This window comes from Fukomys damarensis, unplaced genomic scaffold, assembly GCF_012274545.1.
Source record: "Fukomys damarensis isolate Sample0158 unplaced genomic scaffold, DMR_v1.0_HiC HiC_scaffold_5, whole genome shotgun sequence".
Lineage (NCBI taxonomy): Eukaryota > Metazoa > Chordata > Mammalia > Rodentia > Bathyergidae > Fukomys > Fukomys damarensis.
In genome coordinates, this window is record NW_022900917.1 from 1520202 (window position 1) to 1538962 (window position 18761).

The following is an 18761-nucleotide window of genomic DNA, read 5'->3' on the forward strand; positions in this document are numbered from 1 at the left end:
GGGCAGTGGCCACAGGCCAAGTGAGCTGCGGCACTGAGTGTGTCACCGTCACCAACATGTCACCAGCAGGCACAGCAGTCACCTCGCTGTCTCCACACCCTTGCAGCAGCTGAGCACCCCATCTGCCGCTCCCAGAGCCCGTGGTCCTTGCTGCCCCAGCCCGCTCTACCACAGGCGACAGACTGAAGTACCTCTTCGGCCATGTCCTCCCTGGCCCTGCCCCAGTAAATGGTGCCCTGCTGTTGACACCAGGCAAACCCTCGGCCGTGCCCTTTGCCCCCCCCCCCGCAGACCCCTAGCACTGACGGTCCTGCACTTGGGCGCCTGGGCTCCCCTCCAGACCTCACAATGGCCACTTGCCTGCCTCTGGCTCTGCTTTTCACACACTCACTCACACGCAGTGATTCTGATGGACCGAAAGAGGTTAAGGAAAGTGAACCCTAAAGAGGATGCCTGGGGTAGTAAAAAGCAGAACAAAACAAAAAACCCCATCTGATTCTAATCCAAAAGAGAGCTGTCCACCCATGGCTGACCTGGTGGTGCTGGGCAAGGTGGCTGCACCAGGCGCAGGGCTCCTCTCCGGCGGCATCTCAGGAATCAGGGCAGAGCCCGATCTCCTGTGTTCAGGCTCATTAGCTCCGTCCTTTCAGCCCCATGTGTGATCTGACAGATTCATTCGTAATTTTTCAGGGATCCAGTGACGTGCTTTTTGCCTTCTCACCAAGAAGCCTCACTAATTTGCTGCCGTCAGTAAATGTGACTTGGAATAAATCTGACTTGTTCCATGGCTCCCTCTCTCAGAGCAGGAAGAAAGACAGTTCACACATGAATGGGGCACAGTGTGATGTCTGATACATGTATGTATTCTGCAATGCTTAAATCGGTTCATAAATATCTATCTCCTCACATATTTATCATTTCTTCATGGCAAAATCTTTTAGAATCTTTCCCTCTAGCTCTTTCATCTTGTGACTCCACGACCACTTCCTAGCAGTTATTCTCCCCTACATGACATCCCTATCACTCATTCAATTATGTTGTTGGTTTGTACAGATTGTTTCCCACCATGTTCCCCACTGGTCTGTCAATTCGTGGATTACTTAGTAATTACTTTCTTCCTTTGAAATGTTTCCCTGACCGCTCTCGATTGCTTAATCTTTCATACGACCTTTAGAATCAGTTGGTCTCATTCTAAAGTAAGAAAATAATTGATTTTTTATTAGAAAGTTATCACAGAGACGAATGATGTCTTACCGGTCTAAAATCCTACTATAGACAGCTGAGTTAGGTAGAAATGAGTAGTCAGAGCGGAGCAGACCCTCCAGGGAGTCTGCAGCAGAGAAGATAGCAAGGCCGTAACTGGAGGTGAATCTGGAGAGAGCCAGGCCTGGAGCAGCGGTGGGAACCCAGGCAAGCGGCCCACAGCGGGTCCAGCGAGCTGCTCAAGGCGTCAAAGCCCAGGTGGCCCCACTGCCCTTCCTCTTCAGAAGGCCTCAACCTTTCCCTGTACCCGCCACGTGGCCCACTTCCCTGCTGGATCAGAATTAGGCTGCGGCTACACTTGTGACCCTGTAGGTGACTGTGGTCTGACCGCGTTGTATATAAATCACCCCTGACACCCTCCCAGGTCCAGGAGCTGTTCTCCCTATTTCCAACAACACTCTCCTAACTTCCTTTGGTTCGCACCTTCAGATCAGGAATTCAACACATCTGACATCTAACAGGTTGGGAGTTATTTTCCCCAGAACATTATCCTTAGCTTTGTTCAGTTATGCAGTGTCGTTCAGGAGTACTTTACGTTTTCTTGCTGCAGTTTCTACACAAGTATTGGTAAGTTTACTTCCCGGTATTTGACCTTTATTGCTGCTGTTGTAAATGTTTAATCTCCTCCGTTTTATCTTCTAAGTAATTTTGTCAAATACATAATTATTGTTTTCCACAAACTAATTTTCTACTCACCACCCAATGAATTCTTCAGTGACTGTTACACCTTTCCAGGTGTTTCTCACGTCCTCAAGCACCCAGTCATACTCTGTAAATAGTAGACTTAGCTCTTCTGTTCCCTTCTCTGTTTCCGGTTCCTCCTCCTTGCCCATTTCTTCCTTTGAACGTGTCCTGCCCTCTGCCGTGACTCTGCCTCACCTATGCGCTTCTTTCTTCTTCCACAGAGGCAATATTTCTTTGTCGCGAAACCTGTGGTTAAAGTTTCACACTTGCATCTGTTTTGTGGCATCCTTTTTCTGGGGAATGTGGTTTGTTGTATTTTCCACACACTTTCTTAGGGTCTCTGGGTTCTTGTCTTCAGAAACGGCTGCCCATCGCTGTTCGGACTGAGTCCAGATTTTCTGACTGACCACTTAGGGAGGCTTCTGTGGGCAGGGAGGCGGCCAGCAAAGCTTTCCGGTGTCGAAGTTAAAAACCTTCCATTGCCTCCACACAGAATGGCTGTTTCCTGCCAACAGGCACTTTTGTTTAAAGTTTGTATAGCTCTACTGCTTTGGCACCTTTGGGCCCACTACATTTCAGACACAACCCAGGGGGCATTTCATTGCCAGGCCTGCCGACAGATCTTACTGGGACAGATAAGCTGCACAGATTTTTTGCTAGGACGTGAACTTCTTCCTTTAAAAAAAAAAGTATTTTCTCAAAATCCTTCTGTGAACCACCACCTCCAAGGACTTCTGAGTACCCAGCACAGATTCTAACTGGTTGTGTCTGGCTTTCGGGATCATGTCACCTACCTTAGGGCCTGTGGGTTATGTGTCCTATTTTACTGAAGGTAGAGTGAAAGATATTTTTTCTAAATTTTACATACTGTTTTTAGGTGGTTTCCATAAGAATCTGCTGTGTAAAACCATGCTCCATGAGCTGCCTCAGTAATATTTTGTGAAATGCATCTTGACCTGAAGGAACACTCCTAGCACAGTCCAGACCCAGGGATGGAGCTGCCTGTGACTTGTATGAAATATGTGTGGTGTGCAGGAGCCGTTACACGTTGTCACTCCCTTCCGTCAGCTCAAATGATCTGTTTCTGTCACGACTCTGTGTCCTTCCACACACACATGGACACAACAGTCACACGTATGTGTATGTGATTGTGTATACAAGAAGAACATCAAGGCGTGAAGGAGTTAAAACAAATGAGGACTAAAAACATCCCTTGACTTTGGGGCAAAGAGGTCACACACAGCCTTGATGGAGCTGAGGTCCTGGTCAGGAACCAGGGTTTTGAGCTGAATGTGTCGGGTGGGGCCAGGAGGGCCACATGAAGGAGTGTGGCTGCTTTTGGAAGACACTTGGCCGGTGAGGAAGGGAATGTTGGACAGGCCAGATGGGAAGCCAGGGCTAAGAGGCTCTATACTTAGATGGTCCGGAGCTTGTTTAGAGATGGGTGTGCACTGCTGTCCAAGGGCAGGCAGACAGGATCTGTGCTGAGTGTGGTCCCCACAGCCTGGACCCAGCGTCAGACACCCAGGCTGTGTGACCGCCGTTCACTCTGGGACTCAGCAGGGCCGCCTTCTCTGACCCGTGTGAGGAGCTCTCGTCCCTGCACGTTCTCCGGGTAACTACAGCATGGAAGCCAAGCCCAGAGGCCCACATTCACCCCACGCCTCCGCTGTGTCCGTACTCAGCACGGCTGCGGCCAGCTCGCCTTGCGACGCTCACGGCCCTTTCCCGCTCTCCTGCCGCCATCTTGGGCCGTCACCACCCTCTCGTCCAGGCGCTTTGCTGTGCTTTCCTAATTAGTGCGTGGCCTCTGCATCCACCCGCACTCCCCTGCCGTCCTCTGCCACCCCACCGACTGAGGGCATGGAAATGCGCTTCTGTGAGGCCCTTGGGTCCCACTCTTTCCCCTGCAACTGCCAACTGCACTGCACCTGCTTCCTCAGACTGCGCTGCAGAAAGACAAAAGCAAGAAGGCGCTGCTCGCCCTGCTCTGCTCCCAGACGCACAGCCCCTCTGCTCCGAGCAAGGCCCCACCGATCTGTGAGCATGCAGAGACGGCGGAAGCCAGCATGGAGAGGACGGGGATGAGGACGGGAGGACGGAAGGACGGAGAGCCGCGCACCCATCCTGACACAGGCGTGAGGCTGAGGTCAGTGGCCCTGAGGCCGGGTGGACTCAACAAGGGGACAGGGCTGCCGGCCTTTGCAGACCACTGTGCAGATTCTGTCTTTACTCTCAGGGAGGTAAAAACCACAGAAGGGTTCGAACGGCGATGTGGTCATGTTTTGAAAGGATGTGGCTAATTTTGAGGCCAGGCTGTACGAGCGAGGGCAGAAGCAGGGGACCAGAACGGAGATGGCCGGATGAGCCGGGCGAGGGTCCTCGGCCTTGCGGAGGACAGCAGGGTGGGCGAGGCTGGCGGTGACGGTGGCGGCGGAGACGCGGAGAAGCCAGACCCTGTGTTCGGTTCTAGGCAGGTCTGGCGTGCTGTGGGCGAGGCCGGGTGTGAGACGTGAAAGGAAGGGGTTCGAACCGCACTTCACACACAGCAGCCTGAGCACCTGGCGGAACCGAGGTGACCACGCTGCGGAGGGCAATGCGGCCAGGAGCTTGGTACGCAGAGACGGAGTTCGTTCTGTCCACGCTGCCTGGAGTTGGCCGCTAGGCAGCTGCCTGGTGGAGAAACCTAGCGAGCTGCCGCATACAGAGTTCCGGGAATACGGGGGAGGCCACACTGAAGACGCTCGCTGGGAGCTGTCATCTTGAAGACGGCACGTAAAGTCGGAGGAGGTGAGTGCTGACCAACGGCTCAGTGCAAGGCCCGGCTGAGCTGTGTTTGTCCAATGTGAAGACTGAGGTGAGCAAACCGACAGAGGAGAGAGCGAGCGGAGCACCCAGTGGTGTAGAAGGGCGACCAGGAGGCCAAATGAAGAAGCGTTAGAAGGCAGAATCGGGTTCCCAGTGGTCAAGTGCTGCGATCAGACAACTCCATGAAGGACCAATAATCGATCCCTTGATTTGTTGGTAAAGCACAGGAGAAGCCTGAGTGAACTACGAAGTAAAGCCCGCTTGCACTGGATTCAGGGGAAATGGGGGAGAGCAAGACAAGCAGGACACATGCTTTCTCCAGAGTATTACTGATCAGGAGGAGAAGAGCAGACTGGGCGGATGTGGGGCCCAGAGTGTATTTTTAAGAGAACAGACACTAATGCACACTCACATGAGGGGCCCGGCACAGAGCTGCAGGCTGTAAGGAAGCAGAGAAAAGGCCCACAGAGAGCAGCGTCCTGAGGGCTGAGGGTGACTGCCTGGAGCCCTGATGCTCACAACGCTGGGAGTAGGTGTTGTGAGGACGCGGCGAGGCGGCAGGCAGCTCCCAGGGGCCACGGGGACGCTGTCTGAGGGTCACCTGCAGCAGCCGCACCCTGGGAGTACAGATGGAGGGGCAGTGATGTCAGAGAGGAGAAAAAGAGAGAGTGCGAGGAAGAAGGAACAAGGCGGACAGCCGGGCAGCCACTGAGGCTGGTGATGACGATTTCAGAGCGAGACTGCAAATTGCATGTGAGGAGCAGGGACACAGGGACGCGATCCTGGGACGGGTGCGCGGCGTGGGCGTCCTCACACTAACACGGGTGGTGTTCACAGGGCAGGAACTGGACCGATCTAGGGTCTCTGACCTAGGGAAGGGCGAGCCACTGTGAGTCCAGGGAAGAGTGCATTTGAGTGGTAATTACAAGGCTGGTGTCTGAGGCACCATTTTCAATGAAATTAGGCATAATGAGCAATTATGTGTTTGTTTCCTGAATTAAGTTAGGATGATTATAGTTTAATGGATAATGAAATTTTGTTACATTTTCTTCTCTGAAATTTTCTTTGGGCTCCATTGATGTTTATGCATTGTTATTCTCAGGAAAATAAAAGTTGACATGGCATTGTTCACGCTGAGAGTTGACACGCTCCCTTTGAGTCTGGTATTAATAATATTGTATCGGTCATAATTAACAAGATTGTAACTGTCCCGACTGGTGCTCTTGTGCAGTATCTTGGGACTCATTTCTGCATGGACATCCTGTCACGTAAATCTGAGAGCAGCACGGATTGGGGAGGAGGTTAATCTAACTGCCATTTTAAGACGATGGAATTGAGAGTGACAGATGTTAAATGTCTCCTTCCAGGTTATATGACTTCTACAAGATCCAGAATGCAAAACCACCTTGCCTAATACTATGCTATGGCTGTGTCTAGATGTACCCCCAAAGCCTCATGCAGTCATGGATGGGGCTTGGCAGGGGTGGCTGGATCTAGAGAGTGATGCTGGGATTAAGGGTGTGTGATCACTAAATTACTTCACTGCTTGGTTTGGCACAGTTCTGGATATGAGTGCTACCTGCTCTAAGTTCAGTTAGCCTAGACAGAATATAAAGGGGCAGAAAGAAGCTGCTATTGTCACTTGTAGCTTGCTGACCTCTGCCTTCTGCCTGCCATGGACTGTTTCTCCTCTGCCATGCCACCCTGCCTTGGAGCCAGCCAGCTATGGACTGAAACCTCTACAGCCTGTGAGCCAGGAAGCCTTTCCTCACTGACATCGCCACAGGACTCCAGCTCTTTAACTCCACATGGAAGCTTCTCAGCGTACTGCCTGTCCTTCCACCTTTCACTCCAGGTGATGCTACCCCTCACCCCATCACTTAGCTCCGACACCTCAGAAGTTCCCTCACTCCACGCTCTCCAGAATTTCTTCTTTCAGAGGTCAGGTGACTCCAAAATCATAATGCTCATCTGTACACAGTCTCCTATCTGATTTTCTCCAACTCCCAACTCCACTATGCTCATTCTGGAGCACTTGTATCTGGGTGAGGTTTAATGAGGATCCTTCCATGGTCCCCACAGGATCAGGCACCACTTGCTGAGGAAGAATTCTTCACAGAGGAGCTCCAACTTACCTCCCTCAAGACATCTCCTCTGTCCCCCACCCCTGTCCTCACACCACACACACTGTGCCTCTTCTCCAGAGGTGTGCACAGAAGTGGAGCCAGTCTAAAGGCAGGTGGCACTGTGCTGGTTCATGTGGCAGCACCACATGCACACAACTTGTGTGTGCATGTGTGTGTGTGTGTGTGCGCGTGTGTGTGACTACTGCTGTTGAGGAACTGGGAACATCCAATACAGATTTCTTACTTCTTTTGAAGCATTATTCACCAGATGCCCATACTCCCTCTTTGTGACCTGCCTGCTGCCCAGACACCTGGATTTATGATCTCTACACTGAGCCACGAGCAGGTCCTGAGTGTGCTGTGGTGTCTTCATGCCCAAGTAAGCTTCTCCATGTTGTTTCTTTAGGTTAGAGTGCCCTTAACCACCAGCCAGATCCTCCTTATTCTTTTAGGTACAGATGTTTGGCCACATCTGTGAAGTCTTTATAATAAATTCAATCAAATATGATGCCTTCTTTATATTTTAACAGGGCTCTTTCCCAGCTATTAATGGATGTCTTTGGCTAGACTGGCTAAATGTCAGGAAGATTCCATTTGGGCCTTGTACTTGGGGGCCACATGCCTCACCCACTGTGCACCCCCAAAGACAGTGACCGAACCCATTTGCAGTCAAAGGTTCTTTTTTATCTCTTTGTTAAAGTCTTTTCCTTGCTAACTGTATGACCAAAGAAGTGAATGGCTGATAGCTTATGTAGCAAGGTTGATGAAATCACAGCTTCTCAGTAAAATACTAGTAAAGCAAATTAAATAAGCTATGAAAGAGTGTACCTCACAACCAAGTAGGATTCATTCTTGGCAGGTATGACAGGTTTATCAGGTATAAATCAGTAAAGATGATAGATCATAGTAGGGAATGGAAAATAAATCACATGATTATCTCCGTTAACACAGAAAAGCATTTTTCAATGTTCAACTTGCAGTGAATTAAGAAAAACTAGTAGTATCAATGAAAAAATTTGCATATCTGGGCTAATTTATTATTTCTTTTTTGTAAGAGTCTTTTTTGTCTATGTCTTATACTCTGAGTAACTACTTTTAAGATTATGGAATACAGTATGTTAACTATTGTTATTCTCTTATTTTGTTATAAAATTTTATTTTTTCATAAAAAATAAATTTTAAAAAGTTCAACTTTCTTTCTGGATAAAAATGTTTAGCAGTATAAGTATAGAAGATTTTCTGCTAAGATCTAGAATAAAACAGAAATACCCATTCTCACCACTTCTGTTTAACACAGTATTGGAAGTACTAGTAACAGCAATTGGACAAGGGAGAGAAAAGAAAGAGAGCAAGAGAAAAACAGAATGAAAGAAATGAAAGAGCGTCACCAAATTAGAAAGAAGTAAAATTATCACTACTTATAGATGAGCTGATAGTGAAACACACACAAGCAGATGCTCACGCATGTACACACACGCATGCACACACACACACACACACACAGGCACATACATACTGCTCTAAGGATTGATGAATGAATTCAGTAAACTTGCAAGGCATAAAATCACCATTTAAAAGCCAGTAGCATTTCCCCTCCAACACACACAGTTTAGCTAAGAAAAGAAACCAAGGAAATAATCTTATTTATGAAAAGAAAAAGTGGCCAGGGGTTTAGCTCAGTGGTGCTGCCCCACCTAACTGACAAGCTCAAAGTCCTGAGTTTGATCCCCAGTACAAAAAAAAAAAAAAAAAAAAAAAAAAAAAGAAAGAAAGAAAGAAAAAAAAACAAACCACAACCAAAAACAGAAACAAAAACAAAAAAACAAAAAGAAATACTTGGGAAAAATTTAAGAAAGTGAAATGAAATGCCTATATAGTAAAAAACTATTAAAAATCAATGAAAGAAATTGAAGACACAAATAAATGAAAATATATTGGGTTGTACAAATTAAAACGGTTAAAATAACCATACTCCCCAAAGCAGTATACAAATTCAATGAAATCCTTATCACATTCTATTTGCATTCTTACAGAAATAGAGAAAACTACCCTAAAATTCATATGGAACATAAAAGAAACTTCCATATAGCCAAAGCAATACTGAAAAAGAAAAGTTGTCGTCAGCACACTTTCTGATTTAAAATTACTGGGCAAAGTTGTAGTAAAATCCAAACAGCATGGAACTGGCATAAAAATAGAAATGCAGACCAATGGAACAGAATGGTGGGCCCAAAAACACATCCAAACAAATATAGTCAATTAACTTTCAAACAGACACAATAGAAAAGGGTGGTCTCTTCAATAAAGTGGCTGGAAAACTGACTCTCCATGTGCAAGAGAATGAAATTAAACTCTTCTAAAAAACCAATAAAAATGGACGTTTAGCCCTAAATGTAAAACCCCAAACCATAAAACTCTTAGAAAAGAACATAGGGAAAAAAATGTTGGAATCAGCCATGGCAATCAGCTGTGGTTGCTGAGATATTACATTAGAAGCCCAGGACTCAAAGGCAAAAATGAATATATGGACTACCGTAAACTTAAAAATTTCTGCATAATAAATAATCGATGAAATGAAAAGGCAACTTATGGTGTGGGTAAACTTAGCAAACCTCTTATCTGATAAGGGGCCAATAGCCAAAATTTGTAAAAAAAACCCAAATACCAAAAAATTTACAACTTAATAGCAAAAAAAAAAAAGAAAAAAAATCCAGTTTTAAAATGAGCAAAGGATCTGGACAGACATTTCTCCAGAGAAGACAAGACGCTGTCTCTCACACTGGCTTGGATGTCTGTCATCCCAGAGACCATGGAGACCGGGCGGCGAGGCGAGGCAGGCGCGGGAGGCCTCCCCACCGTGCTGCGTATGTGGGCAGACACAGCTGCTGTGGGAAGCATCGAGTCACTGGATAAATTAGGGCGAGCATGACCAGCGCCGCTCCTCCAGACACCTACCCCAAGGGGACGAAACTGCCTTCCAAAGGCTCCTGAACTCCTGCCTTCTAGCTATTCCCATCGCAGAGTTTGGAGCCACCTGGCATCATCCCTGCAGACGGAAGGACAGACACCACACACCGCCCAGCCCCGGAGGGGACCAGGTCCACCGCGTGTCCTGAGGAGCTAAGCAAACAGAGGCCAAACATTCACAGAAAAGAAACTCCACCAGGGAGGGAGCTGCTAGCGGAAAGGGGAGGATACAGGCACTGTAGTGAGATGGGAAAACCTAGGGACTGACCGCACAACAGAAACTAAAACAGCGTAGTAAAATTGTACTAGGGATTTCTGGTAAGTAGATCTTAGCTGTTTTTGTCAAAAAACCAACTATGTGAGATGACAAATACATTAATTTCGTTCACACAGGAATCATTTTTCCTCTATGTATCCCATGACATCAGGCTATAAACCTCAAACACAATGTTTATTTTTTGACAAAGAAATGGTTTTTTTACGAGCCTTGAGCAAATGTAGGTTTCTAAATCTCTTCACAAGTCCGTGGCTGCGCAGGTTGGCTGTATGTGCATCACACAGAGAAATGTGTAACCCCTTGCCCTTCCTAGCATTGCTCATGGGGCCATTTTGAAACACAATTTCATGTGTGTCACACGTGTCTCAGGGGTAACTACTTCGTTAATCGGGTCTGCAATTCACCTCCAGCCTCAAATCTTGTGGCTTTACAGGAAACTCTTGGTAAATCTCTTCCTATATGACCTACGTCTTCGAGATGTTATTTTCCTTTCTTTTTTACACCACACAGTAAAATACGACATGTACCTCCCAAGAACTTGGACCTATACTGAGAAAGGGAGCCCAGCCCGTTACCTGGGGTGGGGGAAGGAACAGCAGGAGTCCGTCCAGCTGCGCAGGAAAGGAGCTCCTTCTGCACTGCAGAACCCCGATTGGGCAGAGTTGCTATGGACACCAATCTCCCACAGACTGGAGTTTTAGGGAGCTGCTTCTGTTTGCTCCTGAGGAGGCCTGCAGACAGCCCGGAGCGCAGGCCAGCTGCACGTGAGAGCCCCTAACATGGAGCCTGTCTCCCCTGCATGGCTCACACCTGTGAGGTGTGGGCAGCGGTGGGCGGGAGGCCTGGGCCTGGCTTCCCAGCTCCCTGGGTGAAAGGAGTCTCCGCCCCAGGGAGGACTCCAGAGGTTCCAGGTCCAGATTCAAATCTTGGTGTTACTTTTCTTTCTGTGTGATCCAATTTCCTTCTGATTACTCAGCAGGGATTCTGCATGGCTGGCCCTCGGCTAACACAGTCCGGTGCTATTGAACTCTGAGAACAGGACCAGCAGTTTCTTGACAGGGTACTAAATCAGCTCCCAGATAGTTTTAATACCAGAACATAAACAAGCAACATGATGAAAAGCCGATATCAACATTTTTTTCCAAATCAATGTGAGACACAATTGAAAGTAATGAATTTTCATATTTTTATTAATGTCTGACAGGAGCTTTCTTTCTATCAGTAGGTGAACTACAGGTTTAAGGGACACAGGGTAAGCCTAGAGAACTGCTGAATGAAGAAAAGTATCTTATTTGTCTTACTAAGAAATTATTCAGTGCTAAAAATAACCCCAGAAATTATTCACCGCTGAGCCTGTGTACTTTTTTTCTGGTTTAATGTACTGTATAGGTGGTTCTTTTCTGTCTGTGTGACCTGTCTTTCTAGATCTTTTAGCAATAGTAAGTTCAGTCTTTGTTCTGAAGGTTGAAAACCTATCTTTGCCTGTGAACCTAAAGTCCAACTTTAAAACGGAGAAATTCTGTTTTTCATGTGTTTTGTTTTTATATATTTTTAAATCAAATATTCAAAAAGATTTATAACATAAAATTCAATGTGTTTGCAAGTCTTTCTGTTTTTTAAATGGTTACGCCAAAATTTTGACCACCTATCTATATAGTAAGTCAAACTGCAACTGGAAAACAATTAGCCTTTAACTATTTGAACTTGGTTTCCCTCTGCACTTTGATTTTTCTCTTCTGGAAAACTGGATCCAATAACCTTCGAAAAAAGAAAAAGATAAGAGGGTCTCTGGTAAGACTACAGGAGGTCCAAGATTGGGTTAGATTTGGATTTGGGGCTCAGTAGCAGGAAATTCAAATGCATTTTGCTCACATATAAAACAGGACCAAATAACAGCCATACTAAAGGCTGAGGTCTGAGAAAGCCCACAACGTCCCAGCAGTCTGCACACACACCACAGGTTGCTGTAAGTGTTAGGATCATGTTTTAAGGTCAAGGGAAACATAAAGCTGAGCACATGATCTAACCTAGTAATTTCCACACTGGCACTGGGAGGAGGCAGCGAGGGAGCTTGTCAGCGTCCTTCACCAGCGAGGTGGACTCTGCCAATGAAACTGGAGCTGTCAGAGCTTAAAAAGAGAATGCCATCAGGGCAAAGGCACCACATCCTGGCACCAAGTGCTCCTCATAGTTTCCACCGTCACTGGGTCCCCTTCCCTGCCCAGCCCTCCCTCTATTTAAGCCCCGGCTCTTCCGTGGGCTGCACTTACTTCAGCCAATGCCGGACTCAGTGGGACAGGCAGGGGACAGGCAGCATGGCACCCGGAGAGAAGGAAAGCGAGGAGAGGCTGGCCAAGAGGGCCCTGCGCAAGGTGCGCACGGCCACCCTGGTCATCAACCTGGCCCGCGGCTGGCAGCAGTGGGCCACTGAGAACAGCACCAGGCAGGCCAAGGAGCCCGCCGGCTGGGTGCCAGGAGGGACCCAGGACACCGCTCCCATTCCCAAGCCAGCCGTGAACCCCACTGCCTTCCAGGAAGCTCAGAGCACCGCCAAGTCCCAGTCCCCACAGCCAGGGGGCGATGAGAATGGATGCGGCCCGGAGGAAGCCACTGAAGCGTCGCGCATCAGGAGGAAGGAGGTGAGCAAGAGCGTCGTGAGCAAGGCCTACGAGAGAGGGGCCGACATCAGCGTCCTCAGCCACAGGTATGAGCAGCAGGGCGGCCCGCCGGGCCCCAAGCAGCCTGCGGATGCTCTGGACAAGCTGCTCCACAGCCGGGAGTCGCCGACTCGCAGGAGGAAGTGTGCCCGCCTGGTGTCGGAGCTGAGCAGGGGCTGGAAGGAGCTGGGGCAGGAGGTGCCCACGTGGAAGAGCGACAGCGTGGACACGGAGGACAGCGGCTACAGCGAGGCCGAGGAGAGGCTGGAGCCGGAGGCAGGTGCCACCAAGATCAAGCGGCCCTTGGGCTCTCAGTAAGTGGACGTGGCCTGCGCTCCAGGCTGGGTTACCAGGGGTCTGGGAGCAGGGGGCGGCTGAGAGCCCGGTGGGCCCAAGGCAGTGCCACCCCAGACCAGAGCCTGCAGTCCCTGCCGCCCCTCTCCAGGGTCCCCCAGGCACTTGGCATTGCTGGAGTGAGACTTTCTGGAGGTGGTGGGGTCACGGTCCCTGGGCCTCCGATTGTCTGTGTCCCTGTCTGGTAGTGAGGTGACGCCCCATGCCATGGGGGTCATGTTGACAATCACACTGTGAGGGCCTTCGTGAGTTGTACCTGGCCACCAGTCTCCGGCTGGGGCCAGGTGGCCAAGTCCTCCTCTATTGGTGGGTTTTTTTCATCACTGAAAATCTGACAGGTGCCTAAGATGGTGCCTAGAAGACACCCTAATAAGGGTGAGGTGGTCACAGCACCCCCAGCTCTACATGGGTGGGCAATGCTGTTTCTCAGTACAGGGTTGGACCACAGTTGGTGCTCGCTTGGGAGACAGTGCGAACTGGTGAACTGCACTGTGAACTTTCTCCTGGGGAACTTCAAGTCTCTCCTGGCGGGAGGCCCAGCCTCAAGGTCAAGGGATTTGGGTCCGGCCAAGACAAGGCGCCCCAAGCCTTTTGTGAAAATGTTTCCTGGCCTTGACCACCATGGCTGCAGGGGACAGGGCTTGCTCTCTCATGGGCACATGGCACTGCGGACTGAAAGGGCATCCAGCCACAGAACCTTGGGCCTTCAGCCCCGTCTCAGATGTAGAATTCAAGTTGTCAGTTCCTGTATGCTGTTTTCCCAGTTAACTCTGGCCCGGTTTTCTGCCTGTGGCTACAGAGGACAACAAAGCTTTGTGCAGCAGCGCATTCCCAGATGATTCCAGAGGGGCAGTGAAACACGGAGCAAGGCCAGGGCTTAGGGAAAAGCCTGGCAGGGAAGAAAGTTCGCCAGCAGGAGGTGTCAGTCCGCCTCCTCAGAAAGCAGTGTGAGGTCACCTGCTGTGGTGTGCACCTCCGTCTCCTGGCTGTGACAGCTGCTGGAGAGCGCCGGTTGTCACACTCCACCATCCTGGCAGGGCCTGAATCTGGGCCATACCTGAGGCCAGGCCTCCTGCCCAGGAGACTAGACACACCTTGGAGAGAATGCAGCAGTGCAGTCCTGCCTGTTCAGGGCTTCACTCAGTGAACGCGGTGGGCAGGCAGGCCCTCTACCCAGGTGCCTCAGCACCACAACACCTCCCACTGGGTGGCAGTGCTTACCTCCAGACACTCATGCGGGCAGGCAGGGAGGGCAGAGAGGAGGGATGCATCTAATAGACTGGAAATGTCCGAGTGGTCGGGAAGTCTGCTTTGGTTTTGCTTTTCTGACTATTCCAGGCTAACCTTGAACTCACAGTCTTCCTGCCTCAGCCTCCTGAGTGCTGGGATGACAGGCGTTGTACTACAACTGGCTGGCAGGAAAGTGCTTTAAAAACAACATTTGATCATTTTAAAATTAGGCCAGCGCCCTTATACTACTGGTGCACTTTGCAAAACTGGGTTTTGATAAACAAGGCTCACAGGGTACACAGACACTTGACAGAACTCAGTTCTCAGCCAGTCCTGCCTGAACCCCGCCACCTCCCAGCGCAGGCCACCACGTTAGCTGCGACGAGGGAAGTCAGTTCCCCAGTCGAGGGGCCTGCAGAGCAGGACTGCGGTACCACGCTGAGGTCGCGGCAGTAGCAGCCGAGAGCGTTACAAGGGCAGCGCAGGCTTCGGTCAGTGCCACCTGCTCGTCTGCACACCCTGCACCCCGGGGACAGCTGTACAGATGTCCTTGTTAAACCCCACACGCGGCTCTGTGGGGCTGAACAGCACAATGGATGTGCGGTGGCGGGAAACCTGGCTTTGGGAAATAACCAGTCTCGGAGGTCCTTGAAGAAGCGGATCCCCTCAGACACTTAGAGTAGTCCGGCTCCTAAAGGCCACTGACACAATCTGAACACACACACATTTGTATGAATTTCGCGTGAGGAAGTTAATTTCTCCTCAACAGTTTCCAGTTCAGTTTATTACAGAGAAAACCCTCTAGAGCACACGTGCACTCTGGCGGGCACGCGTTTCCTCCTTCCCTCCCCAGCCTGCAGGACGCTCACTCACACATCTACAGGAGACGCCACTTTCCAGGGCCGCGCTGTCCTGACCCTCTGCCCTCTCCCCCGCAGGGCCAGCAGGTATGCGGAGCAGCTCAGCTGCAAGGCCCACCGGAAGCTCAGCCAGGTGGGCAGCCTGACGGGCAGGTGGCAGCAGTGGGCAGACGAGCACATCCAGACCCAGAAGCTCAACCCCTTCAGCGAGGGGTTCGACTATGAGCTGGCCATGTCCAGGCGCCTGCACAGAGGGGACGAGGGCTACGGCCGGCCCAGGGCGGGCACGAAGACGGCAGAGAGGGCCCAGCGTGCCGAGCAACACATCCACCGCGAGATCCTGGAGCTGTGCCTGGTCATCCGCACCATGGCGCGCCACAGACGGGATGGCAGGGTGCAGGTCAGCTTTGGAGAGCTCTTCGACAGATACGTCCGCATCTCGGACAAGGTCGTGGGCATCCTGCTGCGTGCCAGGAAGCACGGCCTGGTGCACTTCGAGGGGGAAATGCTGTGGCAGGGCCGCGACGACCACGTGGTCATCACCCTGCTGGAGTGAGCCCTCACCAAGTCAGACGCGGCCCACCCCTGTCCTACCATTCAACACCAGCTTAGTAAAAGCTAAAACGCAAGTTGGTCAGTGACAAGTTAGCAATATTGAACAATCTTTACATAAATGAACTTTGCCCTGTTTCTGAAGAAGCTTGAAGACAAAGCATAGAACATTTCAGAAAGCACTCAGAATGTTATTACTTATTACAAGAGTGTTAATATTTAAAACCCCACCTACCTTTCTAGAGAAAAATATTTGGCTATCCACTGAAAAAATTACTACAGATTTTAATATTAGTTAGAAGAATGCTGACTTCCGATAAAGACTGCAAAACATGTCATTTTTTTATGAAAAAAAGATTCCATTAATTTGGTTAAACTACAATTTCAAAGAAGTTGGACCTGAATTACTTCGTTTTTTTTTTGTTGTTTTCTGAGGCAGGGTCTCATTACATAGTTGAGACTGACCTGGAACTCACTATGTAGCCCAGGCCCGTCTCAAACTCACAGCGATCCTCCTGCCTCAGCCTCACGAGTGCTGGGATTACAGGTGTGCACCACCATGCCTGGCATCCTGTATTACTTCTTAAATCGTAGCATCTCTTATAAAAGTTCCATCTTCAGTGAGAGGCTGAAGCTGCTGTGCTTCCTCTGTGGGCCGGGACTCCCCAGCTTCCTGCTCCCGCGGGAGGGAGCGAAGCCCTGAAAACAGGCCCCACTGTGGCCTCAGGACCAGGAAGGCCGTCACTTTCACAGCGGGCCTGGGCTCCCAGCCTCCCGGGGACTTCTCGGACCAGTGTGTTCCTCCTCAGTCTTAATGAATCACGCTTTTTACATTTATGTTAAGGCACAACAACAAAAAAAAGACAGTGAAAGAATCATCAAGTCATTGAATTAAGAAACAGTTTAAGACATTTTAATTTTCTTTTGTATTTTAACACAGAAAATTTTGTCTAAAAGTCATGAAGAAGTATTAGCCCTGCCGAGGCATTAAAAAAAAAAGGTACAGTGAACATGAAGGCAGGGAGCCACCTAATTCACGTAACCTGTTGTTAGTTTCTCCTTGACTAGATTCAATGGCCTTATATAATCCTAAAAACAAAGTGGATAAAATGTGCGATACAACTCTTACCATACTCAGTGAAGGTTATAACACATTATTATACTATTCTGGCGATAAATACAAGAAAAAAGATCAAATTATTATATCTCAAAATATTTTCATAATTGTTAGGTTTAAAATAAAACAAACTACCTTAAGCCATTATCTTTTCATGTATGATTTGCTTTCAAATTGAAAGTTCCATTTTCTCAAAGAAGAAAGTGTTCATTTTTGTTTCCATAGATTCATAAAATTGTAAACTAATGGCAAATATTTCTCAGAATTATAGAAGTGAAACCTGTCATTTTTTAAAAGGTGTAATAAATGATGCTCGTATTTTCTATATTTTTATACTAATTTTAGATTATATTCTACAATACCACTCATGTTTGAAATACAACAAAATATACAGTATAACCTAGGTTTCTCCTAGAATCGATAGACTATTTGGACCAACCCTTCAAGAGGTCTCTCACATCCAACTATAAGCGCTAACTTTATGTAGCCATTGACAGAGATTACTCACTCAGGCGATTTGAGTTTGAGCACGGAGTAAAAGTCCCCTTCTCAGGTAGCTGAGACATACAAACACTTCTGAATCAGGCCTGGCTGTGATCTCAGGATACTGGGCTCTGGAGGGGACAGAGTTGGTATCACCAGCAGCCCGTCACGAGGTGGGTGTCACTTAAGAGCTGTTCCTGCGACACGGGAAGGGCTCATGAGCTGCCATTTGTACGTTATTATGCTGAATATGTAAGACCATTTGATCTGTTTCTTGATCTGGAACCCAAAAAATACTCTCTCCTAAATCAAATTATTCTTCTTCTAGAAACTATGACAGGGAAATTCACAGCTGAAAAACTGAGGACCTTTTGATAAACAGTAGTACAACTCAGCAAGTAAGCTTTAATGGAAATTTTATTATCAAATACAAAATAATTATTTTATAACTATTAATTCCTAGTAATAGGTAGTATACAATTGAGCTCCCAATTTGTATGGTTTTCCTGTACCAAACTTTCAGATGTATCCTGTACTTTCTGCAGTGATGTTTTAAGAGATTAAAGATTTCCTAAGTTTTCTTCATAAACAGGTATTGAATGTAATTTTTTTTCCATCTATACATTTTTTTGGTACCGGGATTAAAGTCAGGTCCTTGTGCTTGTGAGGCAGGCGGTGGAACCACTGAGCTAAATCCCTGGCCCCAGATACTATTTTTTTAATGTGGTAAAGAGCACCATGTTAAAAATGTTATGTACTCTAGTTCCTAGAATTTGGCTATGAAGCATTTTATATATTGCCAAATTTCACTTTTAGAATTTTGCAGTTCTGTTGATTGTTCCTTAATTTTCTATTTCTATGAATATTTTAATATTTTGGCATTAAGGTCACGCTAGCCTCAAATGGCATTTTCAGAAGTGTTCTTTCCTCACTGCTCTGGAAGAATTCATTTAAAACAAATAGTATTACCTTAAAAAATCTAGAAAAAATTACCCAGTGGAACAACCTGGACCTGAGATGTGTGTGTGTGTGTGTGTGTGTGTGTGTGTGTGTGTGTGGAAAGGCCATCCCCCCCCCAACTGAAAGATTCAAATTCTGTAATATAAAAATGTAATGTTTCTCCATGTTCCCTCCACTGGCAAGCTAAATGACAGAGTCCAAATGCCCTGTATCTCAAGGCCTGCAGTGATTCCTTGCACTCATAATGGCCACTTACTGCACTGCCCCGTGAACTACAGTATCACTGAAAATTGGACTGTCCGGACTGTGTTGTGTATTTACATTTAAACTTGACTTCTACTCATATCTTTATTTTGTCCCACATTCTGCGGGTTTAGGTTCAATTTGTTTTAACTTCTTGAGATGGAAGCGTGCAGTCTTTGC

At 48.1% G+C, this 18761-nt stretch overlaps 1 protein-coding gene across 1 annotated transcript; it reads left to right on the top strand.

Annotated features, from left to right (window-relative positions):
* Window positions 1-12316: 12316 nt before the first annotated feature.
* Window positions 12317-16241, top strand: Abra (actin binding Rho activating protein). Its single transcript, XM_010615720.2, has 2 exons — window positions 12317-13096; window positions 15305-16241. Exons 1-2 carry the CDS (start codon window positions 12441-12443, stop codon window positions 15780-15782), a joined length of 1134 nt encoding a protein of 377 aa, XP_010614022.2. The 5' UTR covers window positions 12317-12440; the 3' UTR covers window positions 15783-16241.
* The last annotated feature ends 2520 nt before the right edge of the window (window positions 16242-18761 follow it).